General features: G+C 40.8%; 3 protein-coding genes across 3 annotated transcripts; 2 read left to right on the top strand and 1 right to left on the bottom strand.

Moving 5' to 3' along the window:
- Positions 1-4,260: 4,260 nt before the first annotated feature.
- LOC139411030 (DNA polymerase beta) lies at positions 4,261-11,629 on the top strand. The gene is made up of 14 exons (XM_071156817.1): positions 4,261-4,453; positions 4,924-4,981; positions 5,153-5,219; positions 5,397-5,471; positions 5,653-5,711; positions 5,864-5,913; positions 6,077-6,128; positions 6,282-6,336; positions 6,433-6,505; positions 6,685-6,755; positions 7,757-7,843; positions 8,136-8,203; positions 8,362-8,501; positions 10,203-11,629. The coding sequence occupies exons 1-14, from the start codon at positions 4,393-4,395 to the stop codon at positions 10,295-10,297; spliced, it is 1,011 nt and encodes a 336-aa protein (XP_071012918.1). The 5' UTR covers positions 4,261-4,392; the 3' UTR covers positions 10,298-11,629.
- Positions 11,500-15,677, top strand: LOC139411031 (dynein light chain 1, cytoplasmic-like). The gene is made up of 3 exons (XM_071156819.1): positions 11,500-11,629; positions 14,741-14,879; positions 15,293-15,677. Exons 1-3 carry the CDS (start codon positions 11,508-11,510, stop codon positions 15,428-15,430), a joined length of 399 nt encoding a protein of 132 aa, XP_071012920.1. The 5' UTR covers positions 11,500-11,507; the 3' UTR covers positions 15,431-15,677.
- A 1,020-nt stretch (positions 15,678-16,697) lies between these two features.
- LOC139411029 (large ribosomal subunit protein eL6-like) lies at positions 16,698-20,872 on the bottom strand. Its single transcript, XM_071156816.1, has 7 exons — positions 20,830-20,872; positions 19,776-19,925; positions 19,564-19,662; positions 19,179-19,322; positions 18,268-18,316; positions 17,848-18,032; positions 16,698-16,877 (listed from the first exon to the last, which is right to left on the bottom strand). Exons 2-7 carry the CDS (start codon positions 19,923-19,925, stop codon positions 16,725-16,727), a joined length of 780 nt encoding a protein of 259 aa, XP_071012917.1. The 5' UTR covers positions 20,830-20,872; the 3' UTR covers positions 16,698-16,724.
- Between the last annotated feature and the right edge of the window lie 205 nt (positions 20,873-21,077).

Below are 21,077 nucleotides of genomic sequence, written 5' to 3'. Positions count from 1 at the left end.
AAACTCTAGACATACAAAAACCCTAGACATACAAAAACTAGAGTACCCACCCTAGTCACACCCTGACCTAACCAAAATATATAGAAAACAGAGATATCTAAGATCAGGGCGTGACAATAACATTTCACAGGCATTAAGTGTTCGCTGTTCTTTACCATTTTTTATTTATTTATGCAGCATTTAAAAAATTACAAATAAATCAATTTTAAAAGGTATGAATCTTGGCTTTTCATTAGCCCACTTGCATTCATGTATAAAGTATTTACAATACATAGAGATTCATAACGAATACTGATTTATTAAATAAAAGTAAAACATCCTTACCATCAAGCTGAACCTTGACATCAGTTGATCTAAAAAAGAAACTCTAAAGGTCCCAAAAAATATTAATACAAATACAATCATAGAATAAATTACTTAGTTTCATTCTCAACTTGACAAAACACACACTTTTCATTAATATCAATTGTAAATCTTGACAGTGCCTGTTTAACTGGATAAATTAAGTGTGTCCTTTGAAAAGACACTTGACAGACTTTGTTAGTGACACAATTCTTATTTAAATTCCATGCAACTTTCCAACTAATGTTATTAAATGTTGAAATCCAGTTTACTTTTGCAGGAGAAAAAGCCGGCTCGCTACATACAGTGGGGCAAAAAAGTATTTAGTCAGCCACCAATTGTGCAAGTTCTCCCACTTAAAAAGATGAGAGGCCTGTAATGTACATCATAGGTACACTTCAACTATGACAGACAAAATGAGAGAAAAAAAATCCAGAAAATCACATTGTAGGATTTTTTTATGAATTTATTTGCAAATTATGGTGGAAAATAAGTATTTGGTCAATAACAAAGGTTTATCTCAATACTTTGTTATATACCCTTTGTTGGCAATGACAGAGGTCAAATTATTTCTGTAAGTCTTCACAGGGTTTTCACACACTGTTGCTGGTATTTTGGCCCATTCCTCCATGTAGATCTCCTCTAAAGCAGTGATATTTTGGGGCTGTTGCTGGGCAACACGGACTTTCAACTCCCTCCAAAGATTTTCTATGGGGATGAGATCTGGAGACTGGCTAGGCCACTCCAGGACCTTGAAATGCTTCTTACGAAGTTAGTTCAGTTATGCTGAAAGGCCCAGCCACGTTAATGCGTGGAGTTTGGAGTGTGACTGTTTGAGGTTGTGGACAGGTGCCTTTTATACTGATAACAAGTTCAAACAGGTGCCATTAATACAGGTAACGAGTGGAGGACAGAGGAGCCTCTTAAAGAAGAAGTTACAGGTCTGTGAGAGCCAGAAATCTTGCTTCTTTGTAGGTGACCAAATACTTATTTTCCACCATAGTTTGCAAATAAATTCATTAAAAATCCTACAATGTGATTTTCTGGATTTTTTTTTCTCATTTTGTCTGGCATAGTTGAAGTGTACCTATGATGGAAATCTCTCATCTTTTTAAGTGGGAGAACTTGCACAATTGGTGGCTGACTAAATACTATTTTGCCACACTGTATCTTCCTATAATTATTAGTGCATTTTTTATCTTTGATACACACACCATCCAATAGGACGCTAAAACGTAATTCTTCATTCCTCTTGTCAAGCCTGCTCCCGCTCCCGCTCCCCCTCCCCTCTCCTCCCCTCCCCCTCCTCCAGCTTTTTTTTTTCTCTTCACATTTTCAAACATTTATATTTTCCAAACTGGCTTTTTTTTTATTGCCTAAGTAGCCTTGTTTCACTGCCAAAAATAAAACCATCTAGTGTTCATCGAAATAACAACACAATGTCAAATACAGGTAGCCTAGTCAAATAATTAACATCCAATCACATTAACCGTTACTCTCTCGCAGGAATTCCACTAATGGTCCGTATGTAGCCAAACGTAGCTGCTGCTCATGATGATATCTGTACTGATGGCGCAAAAGCCATGACAAGGAGACATAGTGAAGTGTGGTAACGCACGTGCAAGCAGTTGCTCCCAACGCCACTTGGATACACTACAGCATCCACCGAGAGGCTCTTGCTGCCAAGGGAATGCCTGACAGCTTTAAATACTTTTTGGACACTACAGTGAAAATGGTTAACTTTGTTAAAGCAAGGCCCCTGAACAATCGTGTATTTTATGCTTTATGCAATGATATGGGCAGCGACCATGTTAACGCTTTCACAACAGACAGAAGAAGTGCGCTCGTTATCAAAGGGCAAAGTATTGACACATTTTTTAAAATTGAGAGACGAGCTTAAAGTTTTCGTTACTGACCATAATTTTCACTTGTCTGATCACTTGCATGATGACAAGTTTCTCACACGACTGGCCTATCTGGGTGATGTTTTTTCTCGCCTGAATGATGTGAATCTAGGATTACAGGGACGCTCCGTAACTACTTACAATGTGCGGGACAAAATTAAGGCTATGATTAAGAAGTTGGAGCCCTTCTCTGTCTGCATTAACAAGTACAACACACAGGTCTTTCCATCATTGTATGATTTTTTGTGTGCAAATGAACTCAAGCTTACGGACAATGTCAAATGTGATATAGCAAAGCACCTGAGTGAGTTAGGTGCGCAATTACGCAGGTACTTTCCAGAAATGGATGACACAAACAACTGGATTTGTTATCCCTTTCATGCCCTGCCTCCAGTCCATTTACCGATATCTGAACAAGAGAGCCTCATCGAAATTGCAACAAGCGGTTCTGTGAAAATTGTATTTAATCAGAAGCCACTGCCAGATTTCTGGATTGGGCTGCGCTCAGAGTATCCTACATTGGCAAATCGCGCTGTGAAGACACGGATGTCCTTTGCAACCACGTACCTATGTGAGAGTGGATGCGGAAAATTATTTAAGACTGAGACTCTCTCCAATACAATCCAACAATGCAGAGTTATGTACATCCTTTCAAGCGCACCCTTCTCATTAACCTGTGGTGAGTTATTCTCAATTTTCAATGAACAAATAAGGTTTTATTTGTAAGATGTTAAAATAAAGAGCAAAATGATTGATTATATTATTATTTGTGCCCTGGTCCTATAAGAGCTCTTTGTCACTTCCCAAGAGACGGTTTGTGACAAACTCACACTCATTCTTATGTTTAAAACATGTATCATAGAGTGTAAGTGTGAAAGGCTTACAATGATGGCAAAAACCAACATTGTAGAGTGCGCTGACCCTGGTGCTAGAGGGGGTACTCTGCTGGAGGTTGAATGTTTGAAGGGGCACGGGACTATAAAAAGTTTGGGAACCACTGGTCCAAATGAATGGAAAACGGAGCAAAGTAGTGTACAGTGATGAGAATGTCCCTTCATATCTAGTAGGAGTATGGTTTGTTAATGAGGAGCAGCTGAGCAGATGACCAATCTTAAAGAAATCATTTGAGATATCCAAACTGGTGGAGAGAGTGCTGGGTTAGATTTTTTTGTGCTTCTGCGGATCAGAAGGAACGTTTGTTGCGTCTCACCCAATTTGATAAGTTTGAAGTGTTGTGTGTTTCTTTCGAACAGGGCACCCCTCAAGGGGGTTATATCTGACATCTCGTGGGAAGTTGATTTTGAAGAGATTAAAAATATTCCTGGAGTGATTGATGCACGTCGGATGAATCGTATGGTGAATAGTGAAAAAGTTAAGTCTATATGTTCTTTTGTTTTTTTATACGGAGTCTCTTCCTACTCAAGTGCAGTTGGGGTATGTAAACTACAGAGTCAGAGCATTTATCCAAAGACCAATGCAGTGTGATCATTGTAAAGCTTTTGCTCATGTGACATATTGCAAATGTGGTTGGAACCAAAAAGCAACATATTTCAATTACCCGATAAGGGTTAAAGAGAATGAGGTGTCCAAAGTCAGTGCTGTCCAGAGCATTTCATATGCAGCAGCTGTCAAAAGGGTTTAGGGTTTGAATGGTGGTGGATAGGCCTTCACTGCTGGCTGCAGCATATGTGTTTCACCAGCAGGACCCTGACATGTTAAAGGTTAAGAAGGTGGACTTTGAGGCCTTTATAGCTATGGTGATTAATAGCACTGCCAAGGTGGAGAGAAGGTCCAGGAAGATAGATATTGTGGATTCGGCAATATTTCTCGGCAGAGCAGCCCTAGAGCCTGAGAAGGGTGATATCGAGATTTGAAAGAAGGAAGAAGTGGGAGTTTTGTTTTGTTTTTGTCAATGTACTATTTTATTTGGGTGGGTATGGATTTTCTTTTTACCTTGTTTTGGTTTTTCAACCGTCCACTTGGTGGCAGCAATACTCATTTGGGGGTTGTAGTCAGCGGTAAAACCATCAGAAGAAGAAGAAGAAGAAGAAGAAGAAGCAGCAGAAGAAAGGCAGTGTTAGCTACACTACTTGCAAGCACGTAAAATAAGAATACAATATAATTTTTGAAAAGCTTGAATACAGAGATGAGTAAAAGGAAAGCGCCACAGGAATCCCCAAACGAGGGAATAACAGACTTTCTTACCGGTAAGCCAAGAGACTTGAAGGCTAGCTAGCTAACGACAGCTGGCTAGCACATAATAGATAGTTTAGCTAGCTAGCTATCTTCATTTGCAACCAAATATCGCAACTTAATATTGATAGCTTTTTACTAGCTAGCAATGAAACACGAATGCAAACTTGCTAGTTGTATGGTAGCTAGATTTAGCTACTAGTTCAATCTTTAAAATCTAACCCCGTCGTCCTTGTAAGTGTGTGTGTGTGTGTGTGTGTGTGTGAGAGTGTGAGATGATTGTGATGATGGAGGCTGTGTCAAACTCGTCACACATTTAAAAAATCTACTTTACACAGCCTGTCATTGGTGAGGTAGAATGTGAGCATTTGTGATGCTCATGGTTAATAGCCTGTTAATCTCTCCAATATTCTGTTAGAGTTTGTTTCTTCCGTATGCGAAGCCTGTGAGTGAGTGTGCTTTTGTATCTGTTTCTTTCTCCCAGAATTGGCCAACTATGAGAGGAATGTCAACAGAGCTATACACAAGTACAATGCCTACAGGTATGAGATGGGAGTAGTGTAGTGAGGGATGTGAGTGTCCCTTTACAACAGACATATGTTTAAGTGGCTCATTCAGTCCTTGGTCATACGAACATATATATTTTTTTATTTACGCCCCGTTTACTCCCTCATTTACTGGAAATAACTTTGTGTTGTGCCACTGTTCTTCAGGAAAGCAGCTTCAGTGATCTCCAAGTACCCCCAGAAGATCAAAAATGGGGAGGAGGCCAAGAAACTGGTGAGGGCATAAATGATGAGAGAGAAAGATGTCACAGACAGTACAGTGCTGTTATAGCGGTGGTTGACTGTAGTTGATTGACTTGAAAGCTCATCTGATGACAGCCAATGCTCACCAGTGACTTACTATAACAATATTATCATTATACTTTCTATTGTGTTCATCTATTTTAAATAGGATGGCGTTGGAAAAGAGATCGCTAAGAAGATAGATGAGTTTTTACAAACAGGAACACTTAAGAAGTTAGAAAAGGTAAGTGTTTGAGGGATGACATGTGAAACTTAATGCAAGGACAGTGAACTCTGCAGCCTGTCACTTCTTTGTCCCCTGTGACCACAATACAAATGCACAAATAACCTTTTTAAAGATGATGATTATATTATTAATTTCACTCAGTTTGATGCAGGTTAATGGATTGTGTTTATCTTCCCAGATTCGTAATGATGACACCAGCTCCTCCATCAATTTCCTTACCAGAGTCACTGGTATTGGGTATGTCTTCTGCATGGTTTTTTAAACCAAATCCCTGACCCTAGCCCCTGGGTGGCAAACCCTTCTTGTGGAGAGCTACCATTCTGCATGATTTTGTTCCAGCCCTTATTTAAGACACCTGAGCAGTTAACTCTTTCTTTCCCCTCCGCTAGTCCTGCTGCTGCCAGAAAGTTCTTTGATGAGGGAGTGAAGACTCTGGAAGGTTTGCTCAGCTTTTAAAGCATTTTTTTTTTTACATTTAGAAGAAGATACCAGAGTAGCCTGCAGTGCATATGGTGAAGGGTTGAGTATATGTAGGAATGCCATACAATTTCAAAAGTAACTTCAATTGTTATTAGACTACATTAACAGTGTTGTGCTTTTAGATCTGAAGAAAATCGAACACAAGCTCAATCATCATCAGCAGATTGGACTCAAGTAAGTATGAATTTCCTATGTCAGTGTCTCAGTCTGCATGCACCAATGTAAGTGTTTTTCTGATGTTGTATGTGCATCATTGGTTGGTGACTCATACATTCCAATGTAAGTTTCCTTTGCATGTTTGGTGGCGCTGCCCTGTGCCCGCTGTAGGTACTTTGAGGAGTTTGAGAAGAGGATTCCACGATCTGAGATGACGAAGATGGAGGTGAGAGAGAGAATTCAGATAGATTTTTTAAAAAGTGGTTAGAATGGCATGTATTTACTCTTACCTCTGTCTTATGCTTCTTGTGTGTTTGTCCAGACTCTCATTCTGCAGGAGCTGGAGTTGGTGGATACTGAGTACATTGGGACAATCTGTGGAAGCTACAGGAGAGGTGAGTCCACCATGTACTCTGTGGTTTTTACTATTACTAACTGTGTGTGGTGTTTATATTTGCAATTGTCATGTTGTATCAAAGAAGTGATTGCACTGGGAAGACAGATTTTTATGCATGTGATTATTGTTTTAGGTCATTTCTTCATTATTTAACTGTTCCTGCATTCCCTCCTGCAGGTGCTGAATCCAGTGGGGATATTGATATCTTACTGACCCACCCAAACTACACCTCTGTGGATGAGAAACAGGTAACCACCAAACTCCACAATGCCAACTGCTACTTTGGCACTGTATTGAATTAATATATATTACGCAGGGGAGGACCATCCTCCTCAGTGAATTTCATAAAAACAGTGAAACATTTAAAAATGTATCCTTTTTAGAAAGAACTATACAAAATATATTCAGGTCACCAAATAATTTATTAAACACACTGTTTTGCAGTAGCTTTAACAGCACTCTGTAGGGTAGAACCATGGTGTTTAGACAGAGGACAGCTAGCTTCCGCCCTCCTCTGGGTACATTGACTTCAGTACAAAATGTAGGATGCTCATGGTACTCACCCTCTTCCATAGATTTACACAGTAATTATGACAACTTCTGGAGGACATCCTCCAACCTATTAGAGCTCTTGCAGCATGAACTGACGTGTTGTCCACCCAATCAAAGGATCAGAGAATGAATCGAGTACTGAAAGCATAAGCTACAGTTTGCTAGCACTGTAGTGCATAAAATGTGATGAGTAGTTGATTCAAAAGTTTTGGCAGATGCCAGGAGAATGCAGAGTTTGGTGGAGGATGAATAATGGTCTGGGGGTGTTTTTCAAGGTTCGTTCTAGGCCCCTTAGTTCCAGTGAAGGGAAATCTTAACATTACAGCATACAATGACATTCTAGACGATTCTGTGCTTCCAACTTTGTGGCAACAGTTTGGGAAGGGCCTTTCCTGTTTCGGCATGACACTGCCCCCGTGCACAAAGTGAGGTCCATACAGAAATGGTTTGTCGAGATCGGTGTGGAAGAACTTGACTGGCCGGCACAGAGCCCTGACCTTAACCCCATCTAACACCTTTGGGATGAATTGGAATGCCGACTGCGTGCCAGGCCTAATCGCCCGACCTCACTAATGCTCTTGTTGCTGAATGGCAGCAAGTTCCCGCAGCAATGTTCCAACATCATTGCATTCAACAGAAGATAACTCTTATGACTTGCATATACTCATAACATAATTCTTTGCTCTTCCTCTTCCAGCCCAAACTTCTCCATGCCGTGGTGGAGCATTTTGAATCCATTGGGTTCATTACAGACACACTGTCCAAAGGAGACACCAAATACATGGTGAGGACATTTTGTGGCTAGCAAGCTGCAAGGAATGTTGCTTAATCTGTCTAGTAACTAAGATGTTTTATGTTGTCATTGGTGATGTATTTTGTGCAGAGAGGGTCTGTACTAAATCGGAAGCAACCATTCAAGCAGATGGCTCACTGGTTATTTATGTGGTTGTTGCTCTCTCTCTAGGAGGTTTGTCAGCAGAATTAGTTTCATCAGTCAGAAAGTGTATCTATTCAGTCTTTATTTAGCTATAAAAGTGTCCTACCCCTCTACCACATGGTCATTAATATGTTTCTAGGGAGTCTGCCAGCTGCAGCAGAAGGATGAAGACGAGGAGGAATATCTTCACAGACGCATTGATATCAGGTGGGTAGCTAGTTACCCTCCACATACACACCTAATCACATGGTTCTTATGACTCTGTTGCCTGGAGGATGGTCAGATAGAGCACTTTCAACGACATTTGATTATCTTTTCCTTCACCTTGCTATAACAGAAATACAATTTCCCTTATCTCACGGCAGGTTAATTCCTAAGGACCAGTATTACTGTGGTGTGCTGTATTTCACTGGCAGTGACATCTTCAATAAGAACATGAGAACTCACGCTCTGGAGAAAGGCTTCACCCTCAATGAGTATACCATCCGTCCAGTGGGGGTCACTGGTGAGTCACGCTGAAATATCAGCCGTCCACAATCAACCCCTTGCCCCTATTCCTAGACCAGGGTGTCAAACATACGGGCCCACGAGCCGATTAAATGTGACTCACGTTTTTAGTTTAAAAAAATGTAATCTAGATATAATCAAAATCATTTTGGGGGGGAAATATATACACATTTTGACGGCGAGGAAATCTTTAAAAACAATTGTGCGGCCCTATGGACCTCGGTGAATACAGAGTGAAATGCATAAATATCTAATTTCCATAAATATTCACATCCCTGAGTCAATACATGTTAGAACCATCTTTGGCAGCGATTACAGCTCTGAGTCTTTCTGGGTAAGTCTTCATGAGCTTTACACACCTGGATTGAACAATGTTTGCGCATTATTCTTTTTTAAAATTCTTAAAGCTCTGTCAAGTTGGATGTTGATCATTGCTAGATAGCCATTTTCAAGTCTTGCCAAATATTTTCAAGACAATTAAAAAAACTTTTTTTTTTGGCAACTTTAACTAGGCCACTCAGGAACATTCAATGTCATCTTGGTAAGCAACTCCAGTATATACAGTATTTTGCCTTGTGTTTTAGGTTATTCCCTGCTGCAAGGTGAATTTGTCTCCCAGTGTCTGTTGGAAATGATGAAAAGCATACCAATAACATGATGCAATCACCACCATGCTTGAAAATATGAAGTGGTGTACGCCGTGATGTTGGATTTGATTCAAACATAACTATGTTCCGAGTACAAAGCGTTAATTTCTTAGACACATTTTTTGCAGTTTTTTAGTGTTATTGTAGACTTTTTTTGTGTGTGTGTGTGTGTCTTTCTGCAAACCGGATGCATGTTTTGGAATATTTGCATTATGTACAGGCCCCCTTCTTTTTACTCTGTCATTTAGGTTAGTGTTTTGGGTAGTGACTACTATGTTGTTGAACCATCCTCAGTTTTTTCCTATCACAGCCATTTAACTCACCATTGGCCTCATGGTGAAATCCCTGAGCAGTTTCCTTCCTCTCCGGCAACTTACTAAGGAAGGGCGCCAGTATCTTTGTAGTGACTGGGTGTATTGATACACCATCCAGGGTGTCATTTATAACTTCACTATGCTCAAAGGGATATATTCAATGTCTGCTTTTTTTATTTTTACCCATCTACCAATAGGTGCCCTTCTTTGCCAGGTATTGTAAACCTCCTGGTCTTTGTGGTTGAATCAGTGTTTGAAATGTACTGCTCGACTGAGTGACCTTCCACATATTTGTATGTGTGGGGTACAGAGATGAGGTAGTCATTCAAAAAATCATGTTAAACACTATTGCACGCGACGTGTAATAGTGACTTGTTAAGCACATTTTTACTCCTGAACTTATTTAGGCTTGCCATAACAAAGGGGTTGAATACTTATTGACCCAAGACATTTCAGATTTTTATTTCATTTGTAAAATTTCCTAAAAACATAATTCCACTTTGACGTTATGGGGTATTGTGTGTAGGCCAGTGAATACTTTCGGACGGCATGTAATAAATCCTTCAGATCAAAGTGTCTGGAGGTTGATTAAAAAATATATATATTTATTAGGCACCTGTATCTTATTTCCTGAAATTCAGCAATGTATCCATCTCACCGTCACAGTTGGGTTAGTCAACTGTGTAAAGTCAGTTTAAACAGCAAGGTTAGTTCATGTCTGTGTTTCTGTGGTTGTAGGTATGGCCGGGGAACCTCTGATGGTGGACAGTGAGAAGGATATCTTTGACTACATCCAATGGAAATACAGAGAGCCTAAAGAACGCAGCGAGTGAAAGGGATGAAAGACACTTTTTATCCCCACATGATTTAACTGCCAACAAGGCTGAAATTGTGTATGTTTGTTTTTATCTATGTGTCTTAGGGTTTCTTTTGATTTTGGTGTGTTTTCCCAGGAGGGAAAAATAGCACAACCTTGTTGGTCTTTTTTTAAGTTGTTCTGAGGTTTCTCCTACAGATTGACAGAACATGTATAGTTAAAATATACTTGCAAACACTCTAACTCTTGTGATATGCGTGATCTGTTTTTTTTTGACGACATCACCAGAGATTTCTACCCTCTGACAATGCCAAGACAGAATTATTTGTTTACATTGCTGTCACTCAGCAGAATCATCCGAATATATTTTTATTGTGCTAAAATAATTTGTGTATCGAACAGCAATGCAGTCTGTTACTGCTTTGTCACTATCTTGTTTGGCTAGCTAGGCAACAATGTTACCTTGACTGCAGAAACAGACTATCTACCAGGCTAAAGCATAGGGCTAGTGTTAGGACAATACCAGATCTTTTAGTATGCCTGACTAGTCACTGCTGTAGCATCTTTGTACATTGTTGTTTCCTTCACTCACTGTCAAGTTTTATATGTATTATGTCTGGGAGACATGTATCATGCTTTTGAGATGAAGTTACTTCCAAGATGAAGACACTTTGGAGTGATGAATGGATATTATGTTACATATTGTTCTGTCTTTTTAGAACCAGACGTACCCATGAGCAGTTGGAGTCCATTTTGTCTCTAGATTTTTTAAATTAATTTTTATGGGTGGAAATGTAACACTGTAATTGAGCTCTATCCGCATGATTTCTAGGGAATAAATGGTGCACATAAACATGTCGAGATGGCCTGTAACTACCCTTATGGAATCCCCCCCCCCCCCCCAAAAAAAACCTGAAGATTTTCGAGAAAGGTGAATTGATACTGCTAGCTAACAGAACTATTTATTTTGTGTTTTTATGAGTAATTAAAAAAAATAAGTATTCTCTTTAACTTTGACTGTGCACTGCAAAGCATTAGCAGAAGTCTAATAGTACTGTCTTTGCTAATGTTGTTTACAATTACACAGCGGTTGCCACGGAAACCAACGACGTTTGAACCGCAAAGCATGATGGGCTGAAATAAAATGCAGCAAGAAATGCCAGCAAAAGCTGCGAGAGATTGACCAATAACTACACCGTGTGCATAACGGTTAGCCAATAGGAGATATGTGCGATCGTGTCTTCTGTCAGTTACACACCCACATTACTTTTTGTCCACCACTTAGCGGGAGTTGTAGCTGTGAAATCAAGCGTCCATATAGCAGAGACAACCGGCGTTGGAAAATAAGGTAAAAAAAAATTGTTAGGCTATTATGAGCTCTCCTTCATTTTTTAAATTAGTGTAGGTGGTCTAAGAATAATTTGCGATCTGAGTTGATAAGTACAGTTGAACCCGCTAACGTTAGCTATTTGCGTCTGAGTGGCACACAACAGGCGTCATTAATTAATCTTCTACAAGCTAACGTTAGTCTACTAACGGTAGCTAGCTAGTTCATGTTAGATTGCTAGCCAGATATCAAGTTACATTACGACATCTAACATAATATCATTAATGACTTGTTTGCAAGGTGGCACCCATGGAGATCCTATTAAATTACTAGAGGGGCAATGTGAACCCAAAAAGTTCCAGAATGTGGTGAAAAAATGGCAGCCATATTGGTCAGGGAGAAATCAAAACCAGTCTAATTGGAATGAATGGCAGAGGCATAATCCTCCTGCTTTTACTTATGCAGGAAAATAAAAGTAAAGCATGCGATATAAATTGTGTAATAAAATGTTTCAACCTAAAATATTGTAAGTTAATAGAAAAGTCATGCAGGTTTTATATCTACACGTTGTCTATCTCTATCAACAGACCATAAATGGATACATTTATTTTCTTAGAAAGGTGTGTTTATTATGATACAACATCAGTACTTGTTGCATTATTTTACAACTTGTCCAATGCTGCTTTCACATGCTAGTTGGATCTCGGAAACGCGAAAATGTCCCAACTTGCTAACTGCATGTACATATACCTGCCATGTGCAACCAGTTAGCAACTCCCTGACCAAAATGGCTGACTTTTAGCCCATCATAAGACAGTTAAAGCCTATGTCTAGTATTGTAATTCCTAATTTTATGATAGCATCTGTCTTACGAATTTAAATGAAACACTTTGCAAGCTGCAAACAGCAATGTTAAGTTATTATGCTAATTTTAACTTGACTAATTTGGGGAAATGGTGAGTTATGGTTTTTGTTTTGTCAAGCAACATTTTTGTTATTTTGAACAACTTGAATAGATTGGAGAAGATGAGAATTCTAGCTACACATAAGTAGTGGTGAGGTGGAGTCTACCGTGTCCGGATGCAATTTCACCATTAATTTTCTGTATTCAGGGTACACTCAAACATTGTTTTATGATTGAGAGTAACAGCTGATTTTGAGATTGTATATAGATTTGCTCTCCTTAATTAAATACACAACAGACCAAAAGTATGTGGACACCTGCTTGTCTATCATCTTATTCCAAAATCATGGGCATTAATATGGAGTTGGTCAACTTTTGTTGCTTTAACAGCCTCCACTCCTCTGGGAAGGCTTTCCACTAGATGTTGGAAAATTGCTGCGGGGACTTGCTTCCATTCAGGCACGAGCGTTAGAAAGGTCTGGCATTGATGTTGGGCGATTTAGACCTGGCTCGCAGTCGGCGTTCTAATTCATCCCAAAGGTGTTTGATGGGGTTGGACCACGCTTTGTGATCAGGGACATTGACATGCTGAAACAGGAAAGGGCCTTCCTCAAACTGTTGCCACAAAATTGGATACACAGAATTGTTTAAAATGTAATTGTATGCTGTAGCAATAAGATTTCTCTTCACTGGAATTAAGGGGCCTAGCCCGAACCATGAAAAAGCACTAGAACATTACTGCTCCTCCACCAAACTTTACAGTAGGCACTATGCATTGGGGCAGGTAGGGTTCTCCTTGCATGTGCCAAACCCAGATAGTGAAGCGTGATTAATCACTCCAGAGAACGCGTTTCCACCAACCCCAGCCGACGCTTGGCTTTGCGCGTGGTGATCTTAGGCTTGTGTGTGGCTGCTCGGCCATGGAAACCCATTTCATGAAGCCCCCGAGGAACTGTTATTTTGCTGATGTTGCTTCCAGAGGCAAGTTTGAACTCGGTAGTGAGTGTTGCAACCGAGGACAAACTATTTTTATAGTGTGTGTCATCTGATTTATTTGTTTTAGACTCTGAATTGTTTAATCAAACTTTTTGCCACCAGCTCCTGATTAGCCTACTGATCACATGTGCACTACGCCTGCGCTCGTTTTCCCTGGCTAAACTAGCTGGCTTGCTGGACTATGCTAGTTTTCATTCTCATTGTCAAACTTCATAAATACTGCACCCTCAACTTCAAAACTCATTTGGTAGTTATACAATCATGTAATTAAGAAATTACCTGGAAAGAAACTTTACAATTATGTATTGTTTTGTTGAATAGTCATGACTGTTTTGAGACAAATGTCGTAAGACAACAGTAGCGAAAGATATCATTGCTTTGCCGACACAGCCAGATGTGTAGTCTTGTACTTGTAACCTTATTTCAATTTACTATTGTATTTGTTGATTAAATCTGACATTTTATTAATGAATAATCCAGAAGTGAGATCTCGAAAATATATAAACTATACAGATCGCATTTACTACAATGAATGGCTAAATTAATTTCAGACACTAAGGGTCCGGAGCTCCCCTTCCTCCTCATATTAGAAGTGTATCCATAGAAACTACACAGAGCGCGGTTGCCATGCCATGTGCCAGTCATTATTTAACTGGTATTTGCACAGCAGTAAGCCACGGTTGGTTAGCCAGAATGGATTCCGACCCTACGCTTGCTTACAGCTGTGCTAGGTTTGGACAGGCTGCATGTTTAGATTAAGACACCGCGGAGCTGGCTCAAAACATGGCTCGGAAAACGTACCTCAATCCAGGGATGCGAAATGCGTTGTACTCCGATTTGTCCAATTCACTGTTACACCGAGAAGATTGAATGAATGCTACTCTAGCAGTCGTTTTTATCTTCTGTGTAACAGTTGGGATGATGGGACAATTCGGAGTACACCTCATTTCTCACCCCTGGGTTGAGGTGTGTTTTCCGAGCCATATCCTGCACCTGCTCTGCGGTGTCTTGCTGGCCCCAGTAAGGAAGCGTAGGGTTCGGAATCTATTCTGGCTACTGCTTGGCGTGTTAAGCTCTGATCTGAAGATGTTAGCTAGTGGATGATGAGTCTTAATATGCCAAGTTCTTTCTAGAAGTGTTTAGTGAATAGCGTTTAAAATGCTGGGTGAGCCCAGGTTGAACCCTATCAGTCTGTCCTTGTTGGTTAATACCGTGATGTTTTGGTTTCCTAGGGCAACCATGTCTGACAGAAAAGCAGTCATAAAAAATGCCGACATGTCAGAGGAGATGCAGCAGGATGCAGTGGAGTGTGCCACGCAGGCTCTGGAGAAGTACAACATCGAGAAAGACATTGCCGCATACATCAAGAAGGTACCCACCCAAGACTTACCTATTCAATAACTATCATGGTCTGTGGCTGAATGACTCCCTGCCTATTCCCCATACAGAGCAGTGTGACTCTTGCCAAAAGTTACTCTCTGGGGGGATCGATTAATTCTGTGGCTATCCATATTTTATGATTGTCTAAAATATTGTTTGATGCTCAAACAATTGGTTGAATTGCATACATCGGGAAAGGGATGTTATCCCCAGGCTTTGGTATAACATTGAGTTCAAGTAGTCCGACCTTCATTCTAAATAATGTTAGCTACCTGATTTACTGGTTAACTATAAATCTAAGTAAAATTCTATGACATTTACTACAGTGGTGCAGGGTCACTGGATTGTAAAAAATTAACACTGCTGTCTTGTTGATCATGCATTCCTGTCTCCGCCCCTTCCAGGAGTTTGACAAGAAGTACAACCCCACCTGGCATTGCATTGTAGGGAGGAACTTTGGCAGCTACGTGACCCATGAGACCAAGCATTTCATCTACTTCTACTTGGGCCAGGTGGCCATCCTGCTCTTCAAGTCTGGCTGAGGAGCCAGCCGCCCCAGCCCCTTTAACATCAACTGACCATTAAATATTGACTGACTCGACAGAAAGGCTCTTTCATTCCTGGTCAACGGGAACTGCCTTTCTGTGCTGCTTTCTACCATTTTGTTCCTCTTTGTTTAAAGAAAATACCTGGCCATGTGAGAGAAATGAAACACTTGTATTTATGTTTTCTATTGCAGTAGATTGTCACTAATTTGATTTTAAATTAAAGCGATATCGTTTGGCTTTCTGGGTTTACCCGTTGTAGTTTATTTTAGCTACTTGTGTTCACTTACTATGAAGCATCTTGGTCCACCACCCAAATGTATTGAATGACAGCACTGATTGTAAGGAGGGGGAACAGGTTTCTCCTGATAACCAGAAACTGTGTGGGATAAGGCTTTAAATATCAGTCCACTTGAAAATGAATTACATTAGCCCGGGTAAATATTGGTCACAATGAAAAGGTGATAATCGTCCAAATAATTCATACATTGCCACAACTTTAGATGGCATGAGTAAATTATAGCTAGAACAGCAAACAGGACTTATGGGAAGTGGTGAAAAGTAAAGATGCCTTAATAGAAAATGACTCCAGTCAAACAGTAAGAGAAAGTCCAAATGTACTTAATGGTTTTTACTTGATACTTAAGTTATATTAAGCGAAGCAGTTGGGATGACCAGGGATATTAAGTGTGAATTTGTCAATGGAACACATTTCCCCTGACACCCAAAAGTATGTGGAGTAAATGTAGGCAAAATTGTAAAGTACTTTAGACCACTGCTTGTGGGTAGACAATGCAGCCAAGTGACTGGTGTACATCTGTTTTCCAGAGTAAAGTGACCTTTATTTGAAGAAAAACCTGGTCCAGGGATAATTCTATGGTCTGGCTCATGCTAAAAGCAAAGCAGCTGTATGCTGAGCATTTTCATGCAACTGTTCCTAACATTGTATCACTAGTCTAGCACAACCTACCAAACTGTTCCATCATATATACAAGCCGAATGGCTTAAAGCTTAAATGTCAGTGAAGACAGACTCATTCTGTGTAGGGGGTGGATGTGAGGCAATAAGAAACTGATTTGTCGATACAATAGCAGCAACCAAACACCTGATGTGTCCTGAATGCCTTTGACAGCCCAGCCTGCAATAGAACCCCATTAAGAGTTTGAGTTACAGGGGAGCTACTGAACTACAATGTCCTCAAATGCTTTGTGGATTTGAAACTCAATCAGCCCATTTACACACAATCACAAGGTGAGATAGGACGGTGGTGGTACTCTTTATTACAACACATTTAGAAAACCAGTTTGTGAGGGTAGACCCCATTGGAGAGGCAGAAAGAGGATCGCAGGTAGCCCTTCAGCTGGGGAACCTTCTTAATGAGGGGTAGAAGCTGAGAGTCCACAGCCTTCTGGTCCTCCTTCCTCTGCACTGTCAACTGGTACTTCTGTAGCGGGGGTAGAGGTAAGAGTTTCAGATAGCTTGTGACATCCCAGTTAAAAGCATTTTTTCTAGCCACAACCAGAGGGAAGAACCGTTATTCACCATATTTTAAGTAAAAGACCTACTCCCAATCGAAAGATTTCCAACCAATTGGGACAGATTAATGTGAATATTAAAAAATATGCATAAATTATGCACATTTCCCCACCAGCGGTCTTTCCACCAAACTGAATTGCAGCGGATAAAAATCCGTGCGTGGTGACAGTGTACACAAAATTTACTTTTTCACTTCAGTTTTCCAGTACCGAAAGAAATGTAATGTTCAATGTGTTTCCATCGCATTTTCAACTCTACCAAACAATTGCTTGCGTTAAATTGCAAATGTGCCTACTCTGGTCTTGGCAAGTGCGCTCTAGCCAACAGCTCACAGACAGATACAGGTAGGTTAGTCTACAACACGAGATTATTGTGGATATTTGTGTCAGACGGCTGTCAAGCATCAATCGTGTCACCAGAATAGGACCCTCAACATTTATCTGGAGCCTAACAGTCAGTGGGAGGACGACACACCATGACAACGCGTGACTCAGTTTTCTTCGACGTGTTATTATATAAATATTTGTGCCATTGCTTGCATCATTTTACCATCAAAATGATCCCACCATTTCGAACAAATGTTGGCATTTATAAAATTGTGCCGACACTTCCTGTTTCCTATCACAGCAGTCCTGATTTTGTATGATTCCTTTTTAAAATATACAGTATGACTTAACTAGTGGATGGAAATGTGATTAATGACTGCATTCTCCAAATAACATTCTAAGGAATGTAGGATTAATGCACCATGGTTTTTATGTTACTTGTCCAATAACAGCACTCAATAGTAACCATTACTCCTCACTACCACTAGTCTAAATCCCAGGAGCGTTTGGAAGTGTGTATAGCTTGTGTATATCTAGTAGTGTGGGGTTGACCTCTTTCTCTGTGTCAAAGATCTCTCCTTCCTGGTGGCGGGGTCTCCTCAGCCTCTTCTTCTTGAAGTAGGCATCTGACAGAGTCTTGGGGATCTTCATGCCAGAGATGTCAACCTTGGTTGCTGTGGCAATGACAAACTTCTGGTGTGCCCGGCGCAGGGGAACACGGTTCAGGGCCAGGGGACCTAGAGGATGGAGAAAGCAAGAGGGTGATTGAGTTACAACTGAAAATGCAAGAACAGCATACTTTTCCAAACATCACATCAAGATAAGGCTACCAAACGGGGTACTGCAGCTGCACAGACGTGAATGTGAGCTATAAAATCTCACTGGACATTCCGACCAGATCTACTCTATGCAACACTTGTTTGGCCAATTCACTGATTAATAGGAATGTTTCAAAGCACTGGTTGTTCTTACCAGTTACAAGCAGGAGACCACTGGAGAGCTGCTTCAGGAACACAACACGCTGAGGGGAGAGAAGAGTCAGTTACTGCATTGCACAGGGCAACATCTACCACACGTACATGCTACTGAAGTGATAACCAGTCCTGGTTCTGAAAAACTATGAAGACTTCGAAAAACCAATGGTAATAGTGCTATAGCCTAAACCAAACAAGCTGGCCTTCTACTAGAATGTAGAGCTGATCAATCTACTTGTTACAGTAAGAAAAATATCCACAACACTAGTATAACACAATTGTACTAGACCACTGACTTTTAAAAATGTATTGGGAAACTCATACATAAATCAAACAAATCTGTTCAGATATTGTTTATCAACTCGAAATTCTCCACTTCACACATTTATGTTCTTCCAATACAACGCTGTGAGTGTCCTCTGCCAATTGAGCAGCACTTAAAGCTGAAACCATAGCAGCAGGCCCTGCTACGTGCATTCAGTGTGTGGGCGCAGTCCTATGTGTGGGCACTACCGTAATATGCCTGTGTGAGGCTTGAACGTGTGTTTTTCATTGTGGGAAAAAAGGAAACTGAGTTGGTAGTGTGGGAGTATTGTGCAGCTTATCGCATGTAGAGCAAAGGACAGTTCTAAGGAGGGTAGCAGTGCAACAAGGGTGTTTAGAATAGTGTGCACAGCACGCCATCTCAGCAATATAATAGGTCGCTAAATAATGCTACTGAGTTTGCTTTCGCATGCTCAAGCTATGTATATTTATGAATGATGGCAGTGTCATGTGTAGCCATGCGAGTGTTCACCTTCCTGCACTAGTGTCCAGTGAGCAGGACAAGGACTCTTCCGGGGGTGGTGCATGAGTGTTTCAGAGGTGATGTGTGCGATTGTGCACGCACAAGTCTGTGTGTGATCTCACCTTTCCACGGTGGCGCCCAGTGAGTAGTACAAGCACGGTTCCTGGGGTGATGGTGGCACGCAGGTTCCTCTTGTGCTTGCTGAAAGGCTTCTTACCATGGTTCTTCAGCTTATGGGGCACATCCTCTGTGGGGTAGTAACGGGGCTGGGGGGCACAGAGTCAGGGGATCAAACTACTTCACAGGTGTAGAACCATTTAACACCACCAGCCATGTCTCATAATTAGACCTCACTGCAGTATATTGAAATGGTGAGAAGTTAATCTGCTGAATCATTGTGCGCTGCAAAACTCAAGACAATTTTGTCTCTCCAACAGCAATTGCATCGATCCATGCGCAACATGACACCAACTACAATTAAGGAAACTGTTTGAGCCAATGACTCACCATCTTGCGCATCTTGACAACACGAGTGCCTCCATTCTTGTCTCCACCAACAGTCTTGGTGATTGTGGATGGAGTCTTGACCTTCATCTTCTTCTCAATCTGAAACAAGCAAAACACTTCAATACACTACACATACAAATTTGAAGTCTAACAGGTCCCATGTAGAGAACCAAGGGGACAGCTTTCCCCAGACTGTGCCTCCCTTCTCTCACCTTGGTCTCAGTGGTCTTGGTCTTTCTCTTGTACATGGCCCTGCGGGCGTACATGGCGGTGCGGGAGTAGCGACCAATGCCCCTGGCCAGGACAGGGTTCCGGCTGCAATGAGCCTTCTTGGCCACCTTCTTCTTGTCTCCCTCTGCCATCTTAGGACAGACCAGGGGACCCACATGGGTTAAAACACATGGATACAATACTATAGAACAATATTTATATAATCACTGGATGCATTACTGGTGAATCATGAACTGATCATGCTGGCTAGCTAGATCCTTTGATGGTATGATGCTCAGAGGTTGCAGGTCATAGGTCAGGAGAGCTAGCAAACTAAGTTAAGCACATTTGTGGCTCCAGATATTCAATAACAGGTAACCAAAGTACTAGTTTGTCATATTCCAATACAATATAACCAGCAGGCCCCATACTGGGAGGTGGCCTTTTAGCCATTGTTATTAAGTAGTTAGTTTGCCATAAACATTTCGATAGATCACATCTGCGACTTGCTAGCATATCAGAAACAAATAAATGCCCGCGTGCAGGTAAAACTCTGACATTTTAAACAGTCAATTAACTAGTTAGGCACGACAGACTTGTCAATATGCCAGAGTTTGCCAAAACACCTCAAACCTGGGAGTGAACACGCACGCATGACGTTTTACCTTAGCCGGTAGCTACATCTAGCAATCTATCTGGCTAACCTTTTGACTATTTCGGCAATTCTCTATAATATGCCATTACACATAGATAAGTAATATCCGCTGACAAGCCACTAACGTATGAACCAGGGTACATAAACGTAATATTGGTCAAACGTGAAATCTGCTCAAGTTACAACGCGTTGCGCTAGCATGTAGCCGTGGGCCTAAATTTCCGAAACATAAAGCAATTTATTTACAAGTCACCACACAAAACACAACAATTGTCATACATATTAACTGCTTAGGATACAAATAACATTCCCATGCGAATGGGAAATGGTTATTTAGTCCATTTTGCACAGATGAACACCGATTTTATTTATGAAGTTGGGTGGGGAGAAACCAATCTTACCTTTGCTATGAAAAAAAGACCGACATCCGGGGAAGTTACGTATATATCTACGTTGCATGTCACGTCGACGTAAGGATGCAAAAACGACGCAAAAAATATTGGGGGCTTGTAGTTCAGAGAATCAATAAAATACAACAATTTGTAATCAGTAAATATTTAAGCAATAAGGCACGAATATTTAAGCAATATACCACGGCTAAGTGCTGATCTTATGTACGACGCAAAGCCCTAGTGCCTGGATAGCCGTA

Source organism: Oncorhynchus clarkii, chromosome 6 (assembly GCF_045791955.1).
Source record: "Oncorhynchus clarkii lewisi isolate Uvic-CL-2024 chromosome 6, UVic_Ocla_1.0, whole genome shotgun sequence".
In the NCBI taxonomy this organism is placed as follows: Eukaryota; Metazoa; Chordata; class Actinopteri; order Salmoniformes; family Salmonidae; genus Oncorhynchus; species Oncorhynchus clarkii.
This window is presented reverse-complemented; position numbering and strand designations above follow the sequence as displayed.